Source organism: Manacus candei, unplaced genomic scaffold, assembly GCF_025592945.1.
Source record: "Manacus candei isolate 608988 ecotype Guabito, Panama unplaced genomic scaffold, ASM2559294v1 h1tg000065l, whole genome shotgun sequence".
Taxonomy (NCBI): Eukaryota; Metazoa; Chordata; class Aves; order Passeriformes; family Pipridae; genus Manacus; species Manacus candei.
This window is the reverse complement of record NW_026138113.1, coordinates 12,035,320-12,059,000: the sequence shown is the minus strand read 5'-3', so window position 1 is coordinate 12,059,000 and position 23,681 is coordinate 12,035,320. Positions and strand designations below refer to the sequence as shown.

The 23,681-nt window shown below is 38.2% G+C and overlaps 1 protein-coding gene across 1 annotated transcript in view; it reads left to right on the top strand.

The window, feature by feature from the left end:
- LOC127479182 (transcription initiation factor TFIID subunit 4-like) overlaps positions 1–23,681 on the top strand; it is a 145,463-nt gene that overhangs the window by 28,634 nt on the left and 93,148 nt on the right. The window contains exons 8-10 of the mRNA XM_051805811.1: positions 4,724–4,829; positions 9,031–9,145; positions 16,303–16,472. Of these exons, the coding sequence (XP_051661771.1) occupies positions 4,724–4,829; positions 9,031–9,145; positions 16,303–16,472 (391 nt within the window). The remainder of the gene's footprint in view (positions 1–4,723; positions 4,830–9,030; positions 9,146–16,302; positions 16,473–23,681) is intronic.

The following is a 23,681-nucleotide window of genomic DNA, read 5'->3' as shown; positions in this document are numbered from 1 at the left end:
GTAGACTGATAAATCACAAGTGGCATAGCCACAAGTGAGTTAGCAAGTGTTTACTCATGAGTGAAGATAAATGTCATATCAGACCACAACCATTCTGAATTTTATATGTTTACAAGTGTCTTGTTTCTTCCTTTCACAATGTTGTTTTTTTAACTTAATTGAGAGGAAAAGAAATGCTTGGTAAAGGATATATTTTTCAAATTTATTTTTATTTTCCATTCTTCGCAGAAGCTTCTGTTTCCTCTGCTTTTGTCTTTATTGTGGTATTTAATAGGTTTAAGCTTTTGGATCAGATGTTTTTACTGCCAAGTATGATTTTATGTGAATTGAGTCAGGCTGGGTTTGCAGCTGTTGTCAGGTAAAAGGGAGGCATATTGCTGGGACAGGAGATTGGCAAAATCTGTGTCCTCAGAAACTTCAGCAATGAGTTCTAATCCAATTGTCATAAAGGACTTTTCCCTTCAATGGTTTGTAGGTAGTGGCTTTCATTTTATTTTGTATTTCTTGCATGAGAAAGAGAACAGAAGTTCAGTCTTTCTGCTTCTGTACATTCTGTGTGCTCTGGCTGGATTCTTTCTCAGTCTGTATTTGTTGGTTATTTGTGTTGTTAATCATTGGTCTGTGTTCACGTCTGTAATTTGTTCTCTGTGCTGCAATAACTGACACAGTAGAAGGTTCACACCCATCATGGAATGATCTTCACCTTCTGGCTTGAGATTAGGTCCAGAGAGCACCATTACTTTAGTCTCATATAGTTATTGAATTGATGAATTTTGAAGAAGGCCTTTAAGAAAAATGTGTATTTCAACTGTCCCCTCTTTGTTATTCTGCTTATCAATAGTGTGATTGTTAAATATCTTTTTTTTGTCTTTGTGGGTCTGCTTGCTTTGTGGGGAGCACCTTTTACAAACATCCCTTTTTTTTTCATCTGTGAGAATAAATTCAGCTTTAGAGAAGGACAGGGTAGGAGTCTGAAGTGTTCAGGAGGTGAGAGAAGGAGCTGCTCTGGAGGAACAGCCAAAGGGTGAATCAAAGTGTGACTAGTGGAGTGGAAATATGGCAAGGGGAGATGTGCAGAGATGACATAAAACCAGAGGGAGAATACTTTCTATTGTGAGAAATATACATCTTATTTTGCAGAAAAGTGTTATTTTATAGAAGAAAAATTGAGGTAACTGTTCATGTATTGCACTTGGAGAACAATGGCATGACTCTCCTGCTTTGGTGTGTTTCTTGAAGAGCTCCAAAGTGCAGGAGATGATTCTTCATATTTTAACTGATAAACTGATGACAGTACTTGCTGTCTCAACACTCTCTTGATCATAATTTTGTTTGGTAATTTTGCTATTTTCCAAACTCATTATCAAATCCAGGCAATGACTAAATCACATTCTGTCTTTTCTATTTTCAGTGCCTTTGTTGTTCTTGTTCTGTTGTGCTTGCTGTCCTCAGTGGTGTAAATGCTTCCCTTTTTAATGGAGTGGGAATGATGAACAGTTTCTGTAAACTTTGATGACTTGTATATCCTGTCTTGTTACCTTTTCTGACTCAACACTTTCATTAAGTCATTGATGATGTGATTAAGGACTAGTGGTAAAAGGTTGGAAAGGACTTCTGGAGGTGTCTCATCCAGCCTCCTGCTTACAGGTTAGGATGTCTCCTGGGTGACCAGTCACGTTTTGAGTGTCTTCAAGAAGAAATTACACAATCTCTCCAGGCAACCTATTCCAGAGCTTGTCCACCCTCATGGTGATTTTTTTTTCTTCTATTAAGTTGGAATTTCCTATATTCCACCTTGTGTCCTTTGTGTTACATCCTTCTGCTCTGCACATCTGAGAGAGTCTGGCTCTGTCTTCTCTTCCCATAGGTGGTTGCAAACAGCAGTAAGATCTCCCCTTTTTTGAAGGCTGAAGTAATGTCTGATAACCTCAGTGTACTAAAACATCCACTTCTGTGTCTGCTCTATCAGTCTGGGTCAGTAAATTGGTGCTTACAAACTGATCATTTGGGATTCAGTATTGATTCAGCATATGGATGGATCACATGAGATGGGATACACTCCTTGTCTGAATTGTTAGACTGTGAGAAATATGAAATAATTTGATTAAGCTAATCATCTCCCAGACTAGCTTGGCAATACACTTGTTCATTGTCTACAACTTGCAGGCCAAATTAAGGACATAATAGTAATGTTTATGATTTCGGGAAAATAGGCAAGAGGATTAGAACAGTTTGAATTATCTTAATAGATGAAGCGTGATTTGGATTGTTTATAAATTTTGATGCAGGATCAGTTTGCTCTGATTCATCAGTTTTTACAATGTCCCTTGTTTGCCTACAAAGGAGGTTCCACATTCTGTTTCAGAAACAAATTGCTAATGTTAATTCCTTAATGACGTCCAGAGCTGAAGATTGTGTCTGTGCTGAAATCTATCTCAAAACTCCAGCATAGAAGCTGGGATTAAGTTAGTGTAAAATGCTGCTCTGTTCCTTTGAGAGAGTATGTGATTGCTGATTGGTTTCTGTATGGAATTGATGATGTTGATTTTGGTCTCTGCCCTTTGGAAAGCTCATTTCTCAATTTTCTACACTTTCAGCACTTGTACATATGTTGAAGTCCTAGTGCAGTACTTGCTACAGGACACTTTTTTGAATGTGTTTGATAGTAAGGAAGACGTTGCCATTATTTATGTCTTCTTAAATGGTTGAATACTGTCCTGTCTTTAATGGTGTTAGTGGCTCATTTCTTAGGGAATTCACATGAAAATATTAATCAGGTGAAACAGAACTTGGTTCTGAACTGTAGAAGTACTTTGCTTCACAGGGAGAATAAAAACCTCTGATACCAGAAGATTGCTGTAATACCAGGTAGTAACTCTGTCCACAGGTCACACACATCTCCTTTCTGGCCTGGTAAGGCACAGTGGCTTCTCTGCACTATGCTCTGAAAACTCATCCAATAAATTATGGTAAAAGTGGCAACATTCTCCTTCTTTTTCATACCAATGTAGGTTTTTTTTTTTCCCATGGACTCTTCTGTCTCTTTACTAAAAATACACTTGTACATGTTTCCTGTGCATCAAAATGCAGTTACATTTGACTTTCCCCCTCATTTTCACTTACCAGCTCTGTGTCTTTCCTGGTTTGAAGCATGGTAGCTGATTTGTTCTTTCCTCTCCGAGTGGGACTGTTCATTCACTGCCTGTCTTGACTGAGTCAGTTTACAGCCATTTGCTCCATCTCTGTGCTCCCTACAAATGCTCCATTTTCCTTCAGTGTTCATAGTTAAAGCTGAATCCTTAATCTTTTTTCCCTTTTCTCTTTCTGCAAGGTGACTGTTGCTAATTCTTCTACATCCACAGGTTCATTATGACTTTGCAACTTCTACTACTTTAGGATGTGCAAAATGCAGTTTCATAACTTCAGAATGGCCCTACTTGTTTTTTCTCCAGAATACATTGCAGGTCCCTCATCCCTCTGTTCTTGTTTGGAGTTTTCACCTCTCTCCCTTCCAGTTTGGGAGCCCTGGTTCCAGCTGATGGAACAATTTCCTCTTTGCTCTGTAGCCTCTTCATTCTCTACTTTTGCATCTCATTTGAAAATGCTGTTTCTCCTTTCCTTTTCTCCAGAGGTTACTTTGAAGTCAGAGATTTGACCAGTTGTTATTTAGCTAAACAATCTGGTTTTAGATACACTTTGTAGGTATAATGCTGAATGGAATTGCAGTGGTTCCCATTCACTTCACACAGTGCTGTGCAGTGTGGTGCTGAATTCCAGGAGGGAATGGGGCTGAACTGGGATTGAGGAGCCCCAGACACATGGTGCAGTGGGAGGATGATGGTTGTGACTGTGGCTCCTGAAGTTGTAATTCCCAAGTTGTGGTTATAATCTTATTTGTAGCTATTTGCCTGTGTTTCATGTTCAAAGTTGATTTATGGATTTTTTTTTACAGCTCTGCAGCATTCACACATCTTTTTGAATCTTCTGTTCATTGCATCTGTGCTACCTGGTCCCTGATCATCTGAATGTACATTTTGCTGTTGCTTAGACATGACCCTTGCAGGTGTTTTCCTTTTTATTTGATTTGTTTATGGGTCAAATTTTGTTTCTAACCCAGTTTCAGTTTTTGGGGAAGGACTTCAAAACTTGAATGAGTAATAAGAGAAACCTTGAGAATATCCAATTAATATTTAAAAGATTAGTAGTACATGATCAGCACAAAACTTGGTTGTCTTTCTTGAGTATACCTGACTTTGAAGCCCATAATATTTTTGCATTTATTTTTAGTATATGTTTTCTTTAAAAAGCGTAGATATATAGTGCAAGGCCTAATGTTTGCAGGTGAATACCACTAAAATTAATGCAGCATTTTCTTCTACAAAATTGGTTTTCTTCCTTGTAAAACTTCTGAAGACAAAAGTCTAAACTTTAATATTAACCTTATGACTTTGAAATATATTTTTGATGAAGGTTGTGACATATGACATTTGTGTCGGATATTATTTGATTTTTTTATTTATTTTTTTTTAAAGCATAATGGCAAAATAGGTATATACACACACACACAACCACATGCATTACATGAATATGACTTTTGTCACCAGCTGGTTGTGCTTTTAGAGATCCACATGCTTGTATTGGTAATTACAGGTATTAGTGTATTTACGTTGTGTGTGTTTGTGTATAAAGAGTATAATATAAGTATACTTTTCTTTAATAATAGCAGATTATCCAGTCAACATCTGCTCAAACTGTGAAACGAACCCCTGCTTGCCAGACTACCCAGATTAGGATGCCAGTGGTAATAACTCAGACCATTAGACCACAAGGTATGGGTTTAAATGTTTTAGTGAGATTGTTACCTTTGTATGAATTTCGTTGTCATTACAAACGAGTGGCATGGAAAAACGTGCAGTGTTGACCTTGGCAACATTGTTGACATTGATTTTTTACCTCCTGCTGCCTGAAGAGTGCATGTTTCCATGTGCAGTTTCAAGGTGTTTCAGACCAACGCAGTGAAATGTTTTGAAACAACCTCAGGACTAAACTCTCACATGTTTAGCTCCTTACTCAGCAGTTTTTAATGGAAAGTTCTAAAAAAGGTCAGGAACCTGGCTCTTGCTGTCCTAAGCTGTAACTCTGGGCCAAGAAAGAAATTCTTCATTTTTCCTGCCTCGACTTAATCATCCTACTTCTAATTTTTACTCCTGAAGCAGAACATGATAGTCACTGTCTCTGCAGCTACTGAGGGCAAGGGAGGAGTCCTAGAGAAATTGCTCAAGCCTCATGGTTTATTTTTGACCCCTGGCAGTATATTCACTTTTTGGTGAGGTCAGAGACTGACTTCCAGCAACCTGACATGCCACAATTAGCCATGGCATGTGGTTTGTACACAGCTTCCTCATCTATCTGTGCACAGGTGGATTCCTGTCTGGCTGATATATCCCACTTTTTGAAAGGATTCTCAAAGCCTCCTTGCTTTCTGACAAATATCCATTTGTTTCTTTCTACCACTAAACCTGTTAGGCTTGGTTTTTATTTTTCCTGAGTACGTGTGAGAATATCTTATTGGATGTGGGCATTTCCCTGATTGAGGGTTTGTAATGGAATACAGAGCTTGTCATCTGCAGGTGTTGAATCAGGAACCACACGAGTTTCAATGCACATAAAAGCTATTGCTGCCTATTTGCCTTCATTGCTCAGTTGTTTCTGTTCTCCTTGGGAAAAACATCAAAACCATTTAATAGCAGTTGATGTTTTACTTGCTCTGTTCTCTTAGGGGAATCCAAAGGTTGAATGGACATGGAGACCAAGCTGGCACTGTAATCCTGTAGGCTGTTTTTCCAAGTTAGGAAGAAATACATTTACTCACCATAAAATGTGTATATTTGATAGCACTGATACTCATGTCCTGAGTTCATAACATGTCCATGCATCTTATAGGATGAGCTTTCACTTCTGACTAACGTGTCTGAGAGTGAAGGCAGATTCTATTTCTTTGCTTGTTCAGTCTCCAAGTTGTGAATGTCAACAGAATGCCAAGAATTTGCATGATACTGGGCTCTGCCTTTTAAACAGTGGATCCAGAATATGAATTTATTCTTGATAGCCCTTGGTCAGCCAGTGCAATGCATCTTGGCTGGCAGTTTGGCTTAGGGTAGACAGTGGTTTCATAAAAGCCAATTTGTGCAAAGTCCTGCTTTCAGGTGAGATTATTCCAGTTTAGAAGTTTGATTAAGCCCCCCACTGTATTGTTTTAATTAACACAGACAAAGCAAACAAGAATAGGCATTTAGAAAACATCCCCTTGTCAAAGCCCTGATCCTGCAGCCCATGTCTGGGGGGAGCTGTGCCCGTGTGAGCAGCTCTGAGTTGCTGCTGTGGCACTGTCAGAGACAGTTCCTTTTGATATATTGTTAAAACCTTTCACTGTAAACACCACTATAGTGATATTTTATACTGGCCTAGGTATTCCTCCAGAATGAGGCAATATACTGGAATAGGATATGGTCTAAATAAAAATTACAGCAGTATAATTTTGTGGAGTGTGACTTTTTAAAGGTATTTACACCGGAACTGAGCTGACCTCCACAGAGTGCTGCATTTTCCTTCTGGAGAGGAGTGACTCTCCAGGTGTAATGGATCTTTAATACATCCATATGAACAGACTGTAATGCTTTTTAAAAGAGTGGTCTAGATAAAATTGGCAGGCTTTAAGGACTTTTATATAAATAAAATTACTTCCACACCAGGAGAGGTGACACCGTTGTTATTGCATGAAAAATTCACACTCCTTTACTGAAGCACTTACCAGTATAATAATTAGGTGAATTGTATCTTATGGATGGAGGAATTGAGGCAAAGAATAAAATAATTAGGTATTCATTGCAGCCATTCAACCTGTGCTGAAATACAACTAGGAATTTATAAGCTCCTAAATTTGGGTTTATTTTTCTAGATGATGCTACTTAAAATTTGGAGCAAGGATCCAGTGGTGAAAGACTCTGTATGTCATTACCAATCCCATGAAATATCTAGGCCCACAGGTGATTTTGGTTTTCAAACTATGCCCTGCCCCATAATGTAAATGGATGTCGAACTGCTTAGTCATGCACAGTTGTGATTTATTCAAACCAGAACACATATGTCATCCCAAACCTTACATTTACTTTGTCAGATGCATTTGAGTAGAATTCCATATACTTGGGATGAAAGTGAGACTTAGATCTTCCATATCCAGGGCAGACATACTGCTTTCCTGATAACTAGGGTAGCCACTCTGTTTCTGTACCCTTTTGAGTTTGGGGGGGTGGGTTTTGACCAAAAATTATCATCTGTAGAAAACAAAGCATTGATACTGACTCCAAAGAAATAGAATATTAATTTTGAAGGAGTACCATTGTTACCTTAATTTTGCCATTGCAGTATTTTTCATGGTTAACACGCTTTTAATCTCCCTGATACTAATTGTACAAACCAGAGATCTGCTAATTTTTATTATAGTATTATTTCTTTTCTTCCAGTTCACTTAATAGAAAACCTTTCCATTAGTTCATCTGAAACAGATAAATGAATTGTCTGGTCCATGAACTAGTGCTATCTGTGGCATCTCATGGACCTTGAATATTCTGATGACAAAGCATTTTTATTCCCCTGGCTTGAGCCTGAAGTCCTAAATCTGGTTTTGTATTTGCTAACATTGATAGTCCACACTACAGTTTATTTATACAGATGGAGAACTGAACACACACTGTCAAATTAGTTTCTCTTTTAAGATCATATGTTGGAGTTGATGAAGACTTCAATATTAAAAAACAAATGTAATGCAAGACTAATTCAAAGCTAACACTTTTGTTTTAGCCAGGAAGTGTTCTTAAAAGGATTTGTTGGGATAGTTGTGTTTCAGGTTTTTATAATTCATGGAAGAAAAATCCTGTAACTCTCCTGAGGTTCATGCCCTGCCAGTTATGTGCAGTTGAGTCAGAGAGGTGCAGGAAGGACTCTCATGTCCTTCTCAAACTGTGTAACTAACATTCAGTAAAAGGGAATGATATACAAGAAAAAGGGGAGATCTTTTAAGTCAAGTAGGCATATGAGTTATTTTTACATGTCAAAACACAGGTGGGATTAAAGGAAACACAAAATAGAACCCAAGTAAATGTATTTAAGCAGTAAAGGAGGGTTTACTCCACAAGTTTCATTTGCCAATTCTTTACATAGCATTCTGATGCTATGTAAATAATAATGATAATAATAATAATAATAATAATAATCTGGTGAATTTCTAATTAGCAACGTAAATGTGTAATTATTTTTGGTTAGATTTTCCCAAATGCCAGAGAGGAATTAAGATCCCTTTTTAATTTACTCAATGTCCACCACACTTTGGCACATTTAGAAAGCCCAGTTTTACTTCTACTTCAAGACCTGTAAAGTCTAGATACAGTTATGGATTACTTTTAAATCATTGTTTTCAAGATAAGAAAGCAAAAGACAACCTTTATGGGAGGGGTTCTGTCAAATTTGGCAATAGTGTTTTTTCTTTTACATGCAATGCAAAACATTTTAAAATTCCTGTAGTATTTTCAACTCTGAAATATATGTTTTTCACTGCAATAATGAACAATTACTGTATAAAAAATGTCAAAGGCAGACTTAGTACCCTGACTGTGACTTGAAGTATCTGTATTAAGAACATTTCAAATTCTGCTTCTTTATTCTGTACAGATTGTCCAGAAAAGAGGTTTACTGGCAATTCCAGGCACACTTTTAGCCATTACAAATGTTACAGCCAGTTATGGCCAATGGTTTTCAGTTTTGGAATCCTCACTGTTCTGTAAATATTGAACAAACTGTAATGTTAATATAAATTTTGTATTTTAAATTGTTCTCCCTCAGCATGTAATCTTTAAAAATAATAACTTCCTTTGTTTGCAATTTACAGACAGTTAAATTTAGTTCCTGGACAGAAGGTTCTTTGATGTAAATTGTCTAAGACAGCTCATAATAACATTGCTTGGTGTTTTTCAGGCACAGTAGGGAAGGCACCAACAATACAAGCCAGTAAAAGTCCTGGGGGCTTTGGTGTTCAGGTCTCTGCAAATCAGAAAAACAAGCTGAATGACCCTGGAGGTGGTTCTTTCAGGTAAAAAAAGAAAAAATAATAATAAAAAAATGCAGCGGGGTGGTTGGGGGGGATCTTAAATAGAAAATAGAATTTGGAATTGCTGTAACACCAGAGGGCAGTCTTTTACAATAATTCCTGCCTTTTCTCTCCGGGATTGGATGGCAATTTTCATATTTAATTCTATTTTAGAAAAAGGGGATCGTGACATATTGGAGGATTTTTCTCTAAAAGCACAATTTAATGTTTAGCAAAACCTTAAATTCTGTGATTATAATAAAACTTCTGCTAAATTGAATTACGTGCATGAAGCTTTAAAAGAATCCATGGTTGGTTTTATGTGTTGGATTCAGCTGTTCCTATGGAATGTGTCTTGCTGGGAAGATCCTGGTTGTGATGACAAGGCTTCCTGTCCAAAAGCTTCTGCAGCCAGGCTGCAGCTGCCCCTCACCAGCACAGGGAAAATCCTGCCTGGCTTTGGGCTGAGTTACTGTGGGGGGGTGGGTTTGGGAGGGGGTTATTGTGGGGGGGAGATGTTGTTCCTGGTTTTCAAGAGAAGACATTGCTGTGTCTGTTCTTCACTTAGGGGGGGTTCTGTGGGACCCCAGGTGCTGCAAAGGTTCAACACTGATGCACTGAGCTGCTACACCAGTTCTTTAGGACTTCAAACTTTTATTTAAATATATATTTTGGATATTTTTACTTCTTTTTACTGGAAAGCAAATCTTGTGTTTACTGCATTTTGCTTTCACTAACACCATCTTAGCTGTGTACATTTTATTTCTGTTAAAACATTTTGCTTTCATATTAAATGACAAAATGCTCCTAGATTTTAATTTTCGTCTTCTGGAATTCTTATGTTGCCCTGACATTATCAAACCACTAATTAATTTTCAAGCTTATGCTTTTGCAGGTGAAGTAGAAGAGAATTTGTAGCTCCTTGAAATACCTCTGCTTTGAGGCATGTCAGTATTGCAACTAATAGTGGTAGTACTTAGTATTAATCTAGAAGCAAAATCATTCAATTTTTTATTTTCCAATGCTTTTGCCTCCCACTGAGTATTTAAATGAATTAAAATGTCTGTTGGGTTCAATTGTACTGTCTTAATAAGTATTTTTTATGTTTGTAAGCAACATGAGCATTTATTCTTCGTTAGTATAGCTTTCAATTTTACAGACACCAAAAGGGACAGCATTTTTTTAACTGGGTGTTGTAAACTGTGCCAGGATTGATTCTTGCATTCACTTAGTTTATACATAGAATATATTAGGTTAGCTGGAATTGTTAATTTTCCCTTGGGGAGAAGCAAATGCTCAAGGCACTGATTGATAAATCAATAAATCTTTAGTGAGTTTGGTAAATAAGCTGTCAAGGGTGTATGTCATTTTTCCTCTAGAGAACAAATTTTAGTCAGAATGAATGTGTTTGTTTCCTTGCATTGTTTTCTCCTTCAAAATAGTAAGACACAAAGCTGCATTTAAATAAGTCCATAAAATTTGCAAGGATTTATTAAACAGCAGCAAAGATCAAGCTTTTTCTTGATATCTTAACAAAGAATTCAGTTGTTTGCATATTTGCATTTCAACCCCTAACCTCTCCTGAGGACAAATAGATGTCTGACTATTAAGCCTAAAGGCACAGAGCTGGAAATCTGTATTAATCCTCTGAATGCTGACTAGTTTTCCTCAACATTCCCAGCGTGTGTGAAGAATGTGTTTTTAGCCAGAAGGCAAACTGGCATCTAAAGCAAAGCAAGAATTTTGAAAAATAGTTGTGTTATGTATAAATTTATTTTGCCCTTAGTGTTTTATTATTGCATATTTGTTTCATTATTTTACATTCTGCCTTCTTTAAAATAACTTCTTTGAGCTTTTCGCTTTTGTGAGTGAAGTGTTGGTCACTAGAAACAGAAATTTTGAACTTTGTTATTTTTTTATTTTTTTCTGTTCTGGACTGTGGGAGATACAAGATGGAATTACATAAAAGATGTAGCAATTAAGAACTTTGCAAATTATAGCTTAGCCTTTAATGTCAGCACTTATTAATGATCTATAAGACTGCTTACATGAGTTCACTGGTCATTACAGGAGCTGTGTTGTGATGCAGAGTTTTCAACCCAAGACTTCTGCAATGTGAAGTTGTACTTGGGGAGTTTTATGTCAGCCTGTTTTTGTATTAAAATTTATTGTTGCTAAATTTTTCAGAGAGAACTACAGACAATCCAGTTGGTTGCCTTTTCAACTGTGTTGATACCCAAGGATGGAAATTTGAGTTCTATCTTTGGTAATTTTTCTGTTTGTTTCCCAAGCAGAGATGCAGGGTTAGATTTGTACCTTCACAGTCCAGACAGAGGTGTCTGTAGGTGGGAGAAGCAGGAGTCCCACTGAAGTCTTGTGGGCTGTGTTTTTGTCAACAGCTGCTGGGGACCTCATCACCTCATCTGGTGACCCCAGAGCTCCCACTGACAAAGTCTTCCACTGATGAAGGGGAAAGCAGCAGCCCCTCAGGTAATTCCTACCCACAGTTCAGACAGTGGCCAGTATAAAGAACTAGTGGAAACATTTGTCCCTTGTATTGGAACAGAATAATCTCATGTGGAAGGGCCCTTGAGAGGTCAACTGGTCCAGTTTCAAGCTTGGAGCAGGTTTGGTCAGGCTGGGTGCTGGTCCAGCCCTGCAGATCCCCAAGGATGGAGTGGCACGTTTGGACTGTTGTGTTATCCCAGCAGTGCTGAACTGCCCTGAGACTCTGGCACTGCATGTCCAGTAGGGCAGGAATTGGGAGATCATTCCCAGGGTGTGTGCTGATGACCTGTTTGGTTTGCCAGTCAGCCAGATGCTCCTTCCTTTTCACAGCAGCCTTTCTTTGTCTGAAATGGTATTTTGAAGTTCCATCTCTTGGGGCCTGTCAGTGTTAGGTTTTGTGCAGCCAATGTGAGGGGCTTTTTTTACCCTAGAGATGGGTCTGTGAAGTCTCTGGGAACATTTGAAGCTGATCTTAGTATCTGTATTTCATTCTTCTGACTGGCTACACTTTACGGAAGAGTCTACCTGGGAATAAAAAATTCGTTTTCAGACCTGCTTTGCCTATCCAAAATAATCTGTTGTCTAGTATTTTATTTTCATTTTTAAAAAGAAAAGTTTAATAACCTAGCTCGGACAAAATGCCTCAAAATGCATGATATTACATCTAATAATGTGCAAATCAACTTGCCCTTTAAAGGAGTGATAGAAATCTAATGTAGATGTTAAATGGATAACTTCAAAGCTTTCATCTCAACATGGTATGTGACAAAACCTTACCCTATAAGTTTCTTTGTTTTTCTAAATAAATATTTCAAGCTATAAGGTGATTGTGTATTTTTTCCATATATTTCAAAATAAAGAAAAATGCTGACCATAACTGTGGTATGTTCTGTCATCCCTTTTGCTTATCAGTGAGAAGATTCCACATAGACCATAAATGAATTGTGTGACAAAGCAGTATTAGGGAGAAATTTCAAATTAAAGCTTGAAAGTCAGAATAAGCATTATAATTAATGTGTAAATAGGATTTATGCCATTATAAAATATATTATAATAGTGGCTGTTACAGTAATTTCAAGTCACTTATTGTTGTTGATCTCTGATTGTGTGATCCATGGATTTGTAACCTTTCTCAGAGTCTTGCATGTGTGTAGGGACTTTGTCCTAAATATGCAATTTTCCTTTTAAGAGAGAGGGAAATCAATAGTATGATGTTGTCTCAGTTGCTTTATATACTCCTCTGGCTTTTTTGGGAGCAGTTCAGTATTGCAGTTTTGGGACAGCATTGACTCAAAGTAAGAAAGGAACAGAACAGTGTGCAATCATGCATTTAAAATTTGTTCATAAGGAAAATGTTACCAGATTTTTATAATGGCTTGTCTTAGTTTAAACAAAATCTTTGAAACGTTTTACAGAGAACTGTGAATACTTTGGGTTTTCTTGCTTATTTTCAGATAAGATCTTTTTTTTTTAATTTTGTAATTGCGTGAGTGTTTTTAATGAAGAGAAAAGGGAGAGGTTTTACATGAGGTTGAATATAGGAGGAAGAGTTGGACTCTCGGAATACTTTAAAATGGAACTTGCACTTGGAGAACCCACGTTGTCTTCTTAAAAATCACACGTGTTGGAATGTTAAATTTACCCCGTGAGACTCAGAATTTAATTCAGTCAAACCCAGAAGTATTTACTGAATCAGTAGAATTAGTACAGGCAAAATAATATATGCCAAGAAACATGAAATTGTTAAACACTGTGCTCAGATGGAGAGGGAAGGGTAGACAGTAATCATCGGTCTAGACGACCACTGGATGGCATCTTTGTTCCACAGAATGACTTCTGAAAACTCACTCCTTGGGCTTAAAAGTTCACTTTTATAGCAAATTGTTTGATGAGGGTGCCAGCCTTCCTTATGTATAAATGTGTTTGTTTCAGTATCTGAACCAAAGCTCATTTTCATGATGAGGTTCCTCAAAGTAAAAAAGTTTTGCTTGTCAGACTGAAAAAATCCTAGTCCCAGCTATGATTAAAACATGGCTTACCTGTCTTCCATGTAGTACAAAACCAAAAGGATGTCTTCACAGATAGTGTGTTTCAAGGATGGAAGGAAATGATTCTGTGCAGGAGTTGCAGTGATGGTCTTTGTAAGGGCTGTTGCATTGGTTTTGATAATTTCACTGAAACCCTGGTTTGTGCCCAAATTAATGGTCTGTTTTTTATTTCAGTAAATATTTGCTTATTTCTGATATCGTTGCAGATTTTAAATAAAAATCGGAGCAGCTAAACTGCTGAGCAGGAGGAAGGTAAAAGATTGACTATACTTTCTTAATCTATTAAATAAAAGGAGAGATAAGTATAAATTCTTTTTAAAATTGTGTTCTTGAAGTTAAGACTGCTGTCTTGGCTTTTTTTTTTTTAAATTCTTCTATTTTGAAATTCTGGATTCAAGTCTGTTTTTCTGGAAAACAGAAAACTTCCTCTGTTTTACACAGTTCAGAGTTTGTGTTCTGATAACTACCGTGACAGGAGTTTGGTTTTGCCGTGGTTCGAGGCCTGTTGGATTTGGGCCTCGTGAGTCCAGGGGTGATTCTTGCTCTAGTTCAAACACTGAGGTTTTTAACCCCACATTTTCACTTCTAGAATCATAAACTTCTGGCCTGGTCACTGAATATTGGGCTGTTAGTTGTCGTGTGGCCGAGTTGGTGTGCTGGGGGCAGTCCCTGGGCCTGTGGGACACGGCTGGAGCGGGAATGGGACAACTCCACACGGAGCTGCAGTTCCTCGGGGTGGCCCTGGGACCCCCGTGTGAGCACCACGGACGTGCCATGGCTCGTGGAAGAGAGGACACCATCAGAGGGATGGAGCAGCTCTGCTGGGAGGAAAGGCTGGGAGAGTTGGGATTGTTCAGCCTGGAGAAGAGAAGCTTCGGGGGTGACCTGACTGTGGCCTTGCAGGGCCTGAAGGAGCTACAAGAAAGATGGAGAGACAGTATTTGCAAGAGCCTGGAGTGACAGAACAAATGGGAATGGCTTCACACTGACAGAGGGCAGAGTTAGATGGGATATTGGAAGAAATCCTTCCCTGTGAGGGTGGTGAGGCCCTGGCACAGGTTGCCCAGAGAGGCTGTGGACTCCCCGTCGCTGGAAGTGTCCAAGGCCAGGTTGGACGGGGCTTGGAGCAACCTGGGCTAGTGGAAGGTGTCCCTGCCCATGGCAGGGGGTGAGACTAAATGATCTCTAAGGTTCCTTCCAACCCAACCCATTCTGTGATTTTGCAACACTGTTCTTTGGAATTTCATTTTAAGAGAAGAAATGAAGTGCTTAACTCTGATGGACAATAATAGAAGCTCATTTGTGCAGCATTTTTCTGACAACCATTGTAAAATCTTCCATTTCCTTCCTCAAGTGTTCAGCACATTTCTGCAGGTTCACACCATCAAAAATCCCTTCTTGACTTCTTCCACAGAAGAAAACAAAACCAGTATCTGACAGACCACAGAAGTCTTCCACCAAACTTGGCTGCTCTAGTGCAGATAACAGGGAAAGTATGGGAAGACAGGGAGGACCTAGATTATGTATTTTGGGATTTCCCTCCTTTGATTCTCAGACCTTAATTGCAGCTTTTGGTTTTTAGTGTAGATGTTAAGCTTTTTACAAGTGACAAAGTATTCGAGGGTGCATAGGACAATATCTATGTAATTTAAAAAAAAAAAGTTAAATTAAGCTTTTGTTTGTTTGCTTTATACAGTAGTAGGAGTCTGGACTTTTCCATATGTATATTCTGAAAGGTTGTGTAATCACTCGTAGAATATGTTGAAATACAGTGTTTGTGTCAGTAATAGCCCCAGAACAGAATGTGCTGAATACAGATGGCTGTTTCCACAGCTCTGAGTCATCCCTCATGGAGGGAGGAGGTGAAAGATGCTTGGGAGATACAGGTGTGGAAACTCGCATTTATTGGTACTTTCTCAAGCTGTTGGGAAGGATATTCAGGGCCAAAAATGGCATGGGAAGTGCTATCCTCTTCTCAAATGCAGCTCAGTTTTCTAAAACTTGTTGACACATTCAGCTGATTTTTGTATGTTGCCAGAGAAAATACCATCACATGCTCAAACTCACTTGGAACCCAGGCTTACCTGTGAACTCCTCATGGTCACAGAATCTTCCCTGGCTATTCCTGAAAATGCATCAGTGCCCATTTTGGTAGGAGCTTGTGGAACAGTGCAGGATTATAAATCCATGGTTTTGCTTTTAATTTCTCAGGGGGGGGGTATGTATTTTATCATTTTACTGCTAGCTTCCATTCTAAAGAGAACAGCCGAATGCTTTGTTGTTAGTGGTGATCATTGCCTTGAGCTTCCTGACCATCCTGGTTTCATTGACACCACTGACTCTCAGGTGAAGACCCCTCTGTCACTCCTCCTGTTAACAGTCAAATTGTCCCGCTCCTGAAGTTTTCCTGAGACAGTCAGAGAAATACTTAGTAATTTCTGAATCTAGAATATATCCTGTGAGAATGGAGACACCGATGGTTGGGCCTGAAGTTGGCCCAGCCCCTGGGCACGTGGTGGCTACTTTTGGAGCAGCAGATGGTCCACCAAGGGAATGTATTACATGCAGAATTATTTTTATTTGGCTTTCTTTGTTTCACTGCAGAGATGACGATGACATCAATGATGTTGCCTCTATGGCTGGTGTTAATCTTAATGAAGAAAGTGCCCGAATCATGGCCACCAACTCTGACTTGGTTGGAACCCAGATCCAGTCCTGTAAAGATGAACCCTTCCTTGCTGCTATACCTCTCCACAAACGCATACTTGACACGGGTGAGCACCACACCTTTCCTTCTGCTGGTGTTTCCTTCAGAGTTCTGTGCTTCTGAGTAACACAATAGGCTTAGCACTCAAGGTTGTTTGTAAGCATTTGATTACACAGTCTTGTATTGCTAAACTTTCAAGGTTTTTCTGATAAAAGTAACTTACCTCAAGTTGGAGGGGAAAAAAAAAGCATGCTGGTACTTTTAAAATTCATGCTTTTCCCATGTTTTTTATATCCGAGGATCTCAAAGCTCTTTGCAAACATTAATTATTTCTCACAATCCTCCTTCATGTTTTGCACATGAGAAGATTGAAACAGAGAGGTAAAGTAAGTAGTACAGGTCACAGAGGACACCTGTGAATAACATCTAACAGAATGTTGAAGTTTCCCGTCCAGATTTTCTTGCCCCATACAAACCAGTTATTCAGTTCTTAACACCTGCATCTACTTAAGTTCACAGTGATTTTCTTATGGCATTTTTTCAAAAAACTGTATTTATTGATCGTGGCAAAAAGGTGTATTTATTTATTTCTGCCATTTGAAAACAGAAGTTAAAAAATTTAGTAGAGTAACTCTTCAAAATCAGTGATGTTTTAAGGTTAGGATGTATGCTTAGAATGTATTTTATATTACATACTTCATTAATATACTCTAAAGGTGTATTTTTAAACATAATTTTGGTAATGTTTTCAGTGCCATCAGTGTCATCAGATACTAAGCTCAAATTATTTAGCAGTGTAAATCATATATTTCTATCAGACCTATGCTTACATCACAAATTTTTAGCAATCTATTTCTCGTAGTTTTAAAGATGAGACCAAAATCTTGTTGCAAATCAGTACAGTTATTTCTTTGAAGTCATGTGGTTGCTTCTGAAATGTTATTTGTGTTTATGTTCATTGAATTAACGGGAGCCTTTTTATATTGCAGTTGCAGGCAAGTTCTTCACTGACCTGTTGTCAGCCTTCACTCTTGTACTTCCCTAAATGCCCTTTTAAGTTCCCCTTTGGAGAAGGGGATTGTTTTGCTGTAGTTCTCAGTGGGATGATGGGATGAGGTGCTGTGCTCTGGGGAAGTGTGTGCAGCATTTTGTGAACTGCCTTCCCACCACCTGGGACTGGGAGCCAGCAAGGGCTTCATGGAAAGCGTTTGAGAAACTGGTGTGAGGGATCCTCACACAATAGTTGGTACAGGTGGAAGAAAACAGAAAGGGAACAGACATAAAACTGTTAAAAAAAACGGGAAATCAGTGATGAACTTGCCACATAAGCCTTAATGAGCTGTCTGGGTGTAACAATTGCTGCACAACATGAAGCTGTAATTACAAGTGCAGGACTTACAGGAATCTGTACATACTTCAAGAGCCACAGAACCCATCACACTATTCATCACTGCCTTTTGGGGTTTGCTCCTCTGAGGAACAAATCCCGATGGCTGTTATTGAAGCTTTAATGGCTTTGATAATTGAAATGAAACTTTCAAAGCTTTTAAAAGCAGCTGCAGGGATTTACTTCTCAAAAGCAGTGAATCCAGAAGAGCGGCCACTCCTAGTGATCTCCTGCAGCCACTTTTAGAGCTTTATTTTGGCTTTACATGAAGCCTTTTATAGTTTTGAAAGTGGCTGTGGGGTTCACAAGTGGCTACTATCTGGGATCTATGGCTCTTGAGGAGAGAATTCCTTCAGCTGATTTTGAAGTTTTAGAAGCTTGGTTTTCACTGTGTGTGGCCAGATTTGTTGTTTGCTTAGGACCACACACAAATTTAGTAGTTTGTGCTACTGGGCACTTAAAATAACGACATTGTAAGTCCAGGACAAAGCTCAGTCTTGCCATATGTTGCTGTGCCTGGACACACCAGGACCAAGCAAAGCTCCTGTGACCTTCTCAAGCACGTTAGGAAAACGTGTTATGTGAGTCCTCATTCTCCTGTTTTCATTATGCCCGTTGACAAATGCAATAAAAACACATTGTTTCTTCTTACTTTTACCTGAATGTGATTTAAACAGATGTTATTTTCTACCTTTGGATCTATTCATATTTAATCACTTCAGTTTTAGGGCAGGTTTTTAATGTCTGAGTAAAAGAGAGATTTGTGGTGTGTACAGTATTAGGAAACCACTCTTCTCTCCTTTCTCAGAAGCCAGATCTTTCAAGTTTTCTGTAATATTAATCTCCTCCTCTCTTTTCTGAGTAAGAGCTCTGTCGAGCAACACAGTAGTGTTCCCCAAAGGCTGTTTCAGAGATTGTGCTTCCATTCACCAGAGTTGGAATATAAACTGCTAAAGTGAGAGCAGATGCTCTTCAGACTTTGGCAGTAACCACCAGCCAGATGCCTCAAAGTTATAGTGAAAGAGGTTTCTTAATATATTGTGTGTTCTTATCTCTGCTTTAACTTGGCACTGTTATCATCCAAAGTTTATTTTAAATCTAAGTGACTGATATTGATCCTTCTAAATGGAAGAAGTAACTGAAAGGTAATGCATGCAAAGATATTCATCCACTTCCCACATGCTTCCTTATCCAATTTTGTATCTAGTCATTTTGGGCTGGTAATCATTGCCATTTGTTCCTGTAGGAAGGCAGGGCTGTGACTGTTTCAAATTTTTCTTTGATGCAAAATCAAGAGTGGGTATTTCTCAGCAGATAATGTATTTCTTTTGCTATTCCATTCAGGATCATAAAACTTTAAACCCTGATCTTTCTGCATGACAGCACAGCACAATGCAACATATGCAAAAAGGGTTGTAAGGCTTTTGTTTCTCTTTTTGAGAAGTTGAGAGGCAGAGGTTGATATTCATCATGCATGTGCATGCAAACTCTTAAACCTTCCTAGGTCTTTAACCTTGTTAGTAGAATGAGTAGTGTTTCTTTAGAGGGCAAACAAGCTGATTAGACCCTGACAAATAAACAATGCTGACAAATCCTGGCTTTTCCATGTGGTTTTGTCGGAATGAAATGAGAAAAATAACATTAATAATTTGTAATTGTTTCACTTTTGTTCATTATTAAGCTATAAAAATGCTGTATTAGGTTTTAGAAGCTAGTTTTTGGCATGGAGTTTTCACTGTTTACCAAATGGGGCATCACTCAATAAAGCAGGTTGTTTGAAGTGTGATGGTTTTCTCTAGTTTGTAACCATCTTGGGAAATCCTTGGCTCAGGAATTACTTGATTCCAGTATTGTTTCTGAGCACAGATAAGAACTGGGCTGCACTGCATTTGATATTAAATATTAGTGAAAGGTAGCAGGACACAGCAAAGGATGGGATAACAGATGATCCTTTTTATTGTGCCTGATAACTAAATCTATGGAAAAGGGGAACAGCTCTGTCATGTACTTTTCTGGAATGTCTTTTGACTGAGAGTTGGTGTCTCTAGAACCTTCACTCGGGGTTCCAAAAATCTTTGCTTTATATTTTGTTGTCACCAGAGCTTGGTGTTCTCACAGGCTTAGAATCTGCAGCAGCTTGTTAACTCCCACACCTTTTAATTCTGACTGATTTCTTCCACAGATGATGCCATTTTGATCTTGTTGAGTATCCCTAAAACACTCAACTTGGGGTGAATCTCTAACATAAATTAACTGTCCTAATGCAATACTAATGAAGCAGGAGTTTGGCATGCTGTATTCTTTGACTTAGATTGTTTCTTTCCCTTTTTCTCTTCATTTTCAGTGTTCTTTACCTAATCTTTCTGCTCCAGTTTTATTGTTACAGAGCACTGGATGAATAGAATAATTACAAATATGGCATTCTGAGAAATGTGAGACTGGTTTGGCCATATTGAAAACATTTTAACTGTCCACCCTTTATCTTCAAGTTATTTTAACTTAAATATGATTCAAAATTCATCGGAGAATCATCAATTATATCTTTATTTCACATTCATTCAGAGTATTATACATCTGCATTAAGAAATCAAATTTTCTGTAGCGTGATTTTACAAAATACTGTCTTTATGTTTGTTATCTAGCATTGTTATAAATTTCCTTTGGAAAAAGTCTGTCATCTTGATAACATAGCATACATCTGCAGTATTTCCTACCACAAACTTAGTACTGGATTGTCTTGCTTCATACAAATAGATTTTTAGGCTAGAACACACAGAGTGGTGCATGCCAGTTACTATGAAGCTTGAAAATGGGCTGATGAATCCAAAGTCTCCTAGTTCAGTAGTTAAGAGGCCTACAGTGTTCCTTAAAACAGTTCAGAGAAGCTTGGCTTGGCCACTGTCTCTATCAATGTAACAGTTGTAAGGTTAGCTCAACATAATTTGTAGATTCACCTTTTTGTTCTTTTACATGTAAAATATTTTTTATTTCTGTCTCATGAAATTTTGATCGTTGTCCTGCCTTGATTCTTTCTTTGTTCAGCCACACTTGAGTTGCATGTCTGCTGTAAAACTGCATGTTAAAACATACAGAAAGAGCTTATCTGTGTTTTCTGTGTTCTGGAGTGTATTGAATCTACCGTGTGGCATCACAGTGGCAGCAGTTGTGTGCCTATGTATACATTTTAAATAAATAATTTGAATACTCTGGAAGGCATTTTACATTGCTAAACCATGTTAAAACCTATTGGGGTACCTTTGGTGGAACCAGGCCAGGAGATTTCAGAGCATCTCTTTAAAGCATTTGTTACTGTTCTATCATCCCCCTTTCATGGGTTTGTTTGTCAACACTTGTATTCATGTTCCAGTGAGATGAAGCTGCTCTGTTTGTGGTTGCTCTTTCATATACAGAGCAGCTCTGACATTAAAGTGTGCTTATTTCTCTGGTTGCTTTACTTTAGAGGGCTTATATAGCTGCTTTTGTTGCAGTGCTTGTGGGGTCTGAAATTCTGAGCTCTCTGGTTGCCTGGCAATGTAATTTTGTGTTTTCACTGCACTTTTTGTTGTTGTGACTTAGTAGTTTTCATTGCTGACTTTTAACTTTTTATCCATGAGTTGATTTGTCTTCAAACTGAAATATTCATTTTAATCCCATTTTTTCCACCAGCACCTTTCTGTCAGGATGAGCTTCTCGAATGCCTGTGGATGTAACTCTTGACTGTGTTTGGGTATTGCTCTAACATGCACCTGTTTATAAGCTTAGTCCACTTGAACTGTACCTCAAATGGAGTTTTCTGTGATTCTACTTTTTTTTTCTCAGGAAAAAAAGTCATGCTAGGTATTGTATAATCCAAATGGCAAGTTACTGTGCATGCCAACTGCACTGACTTTCTCTGGTTCCTGCAAACTTAAGTCTGTCACTGCAGAGATGTGGCAGGTGTGGAGGTGTATCTACATTCTGACATCTGGAATAGTTCTGAGTTAGGGCTTTTTTCATTAGTATAAAACAAGCAATTTGCTAGAAATTGTATTTAGATTAGAAGGTGTGCACTGCTCCCAGTGTTATAATCAATGTCCACAGTCATTATAATTTAGTTCCTTGTGTTGAGTTTGGAGTTTATTGTACATGTTCAATAGAGAATTTGATTTTATATTCCAACTTAATCAATTGCTAATGTTACAATATTATAAGACAATTATATGTTATTTACATTTATTATTTCCTTTTCAAAAAGGTGGGAATACATTCCCATCTTAGTATCAGCAGCAGTGTTGCCAAATAAACATAACCAGTAAGTACTTCAGCAGAATGTTAAACCATATTGTTGTTCTTTCTTTAATAGGTCCATGATTAGACTTCCTGTTTTACAAGATGTCCCAACATGTGTTGGAATGGTAACTTCAGTACCACCTGAGAGCTTGGAGTCTGCCTTTCTGTGAAAGGTAGGGCAGCTTCTGTTCAATCTTTTAGTGTGCTTCCAAGGTTTTCTTTTTATTAATCTTATTGGTTCTGCAACACTCCAGAATCTGAGTTATGCTTTTAGCAGTATCACCTGTAGGTGTCAGAGCTGATGTTATTTCATCAAGCAGTAATTTCTCAAAATAAATATGGTTAATTTAGCTCTGTTTAAACTAGGGTTATTTATGAAGAAAATGATGCTGCTTATTCAGGCATCATTTTCAAAGGTTTTGCTCCAGTTGAACTGAGAGCATGACCATACTACTTGCTCTTAGAAACATTTGGAGAATTCAAGGGTTTTTTTTCACCATAATAATTTTGTTTTCACCAGTTTTTGTTGTTTTGTGAATGTAGTGAAAGAGCCATCTCTAAAAGGTCTTGCTATTTTTGGAAGGCAGTTCTGGCCTTCAGGGCATACCAAAATATGTCACCCAGCTTCAGAATAAGTTTGTATCTGGGAATTGAATGGCTTAAATTTCTTGGTCTCTGCAAAGGAGAGTAAAATTAAGATCATCATTCTGTGGAGATTCATTTATAAAATCTATCTCATAAAGAGATTTCTGGTAATAGATATTGGATGTAAAATAAGAACAATAAAAAGAAAACCTTAGAGAGCCATTCAATATTGCAATAAAGCTGACTTATGTTATCCCTGTAGGCAAACTCCATGCTCTAGAGGTGGTGCTCATGTCCCTAAGCTCAACACATGTTGGAACATCTTTGTGGAGGAGGAAGTCATTGATCAGTGAGCAGCATCTTCAAGGATCGTTTAAGGGGGAAAAAGTAAAAGGTAATATTTTTTCAAATATGTTGAAATGATTGTTCGTTATGTTTATTTGGCAATCCTGCTGCTCATACTAAGGTTGTAGTGTTTTCATTTCTTAAAATTACTGAGAAACTTCATAAACTTCCCTTTAGTCTTTCCTTCTCCCCTGAGTTTGGGTTGCATTTGTTAGAGCCTCCTTCATGTTGCTGAGACTACTGCAAACAAGTCCCGATTCAACTCCTTGGCAATTTGACATTTTTTTCAGTGGTTATGATACAGAGGGGGCTAATCTGTGATTTAACCAGTTTTACTAGTGTTAACTACTGTTAACTAAGTCAGAGCCAAATGTTGAACTGGTACAAAGACGTTCTCCTGCTGCCTAGAGGGTGTTTGTTTTCAAGGAAGTGGCTGCGACACCGTGTTGTGCCAGATGAGGTACCACCCTCTGTTCTTGCACAATGATGTAGAAGTGCAACTTTATTATAAACTGTCCTAAACTAAAGCTGTTTTGACAAAGTTAAGTGGCCGTGTCTGACCTGGCTAAGTGTTGTAGTGGTGGATGATCTGGTGGTGCACTGTTTGGTATTAATGAGTGTGGCACAGTGTCTTGGCAATTTTTCTCCTTACCCTGGGCATACACAGATGAAGGTGCTGACATTTTGAAG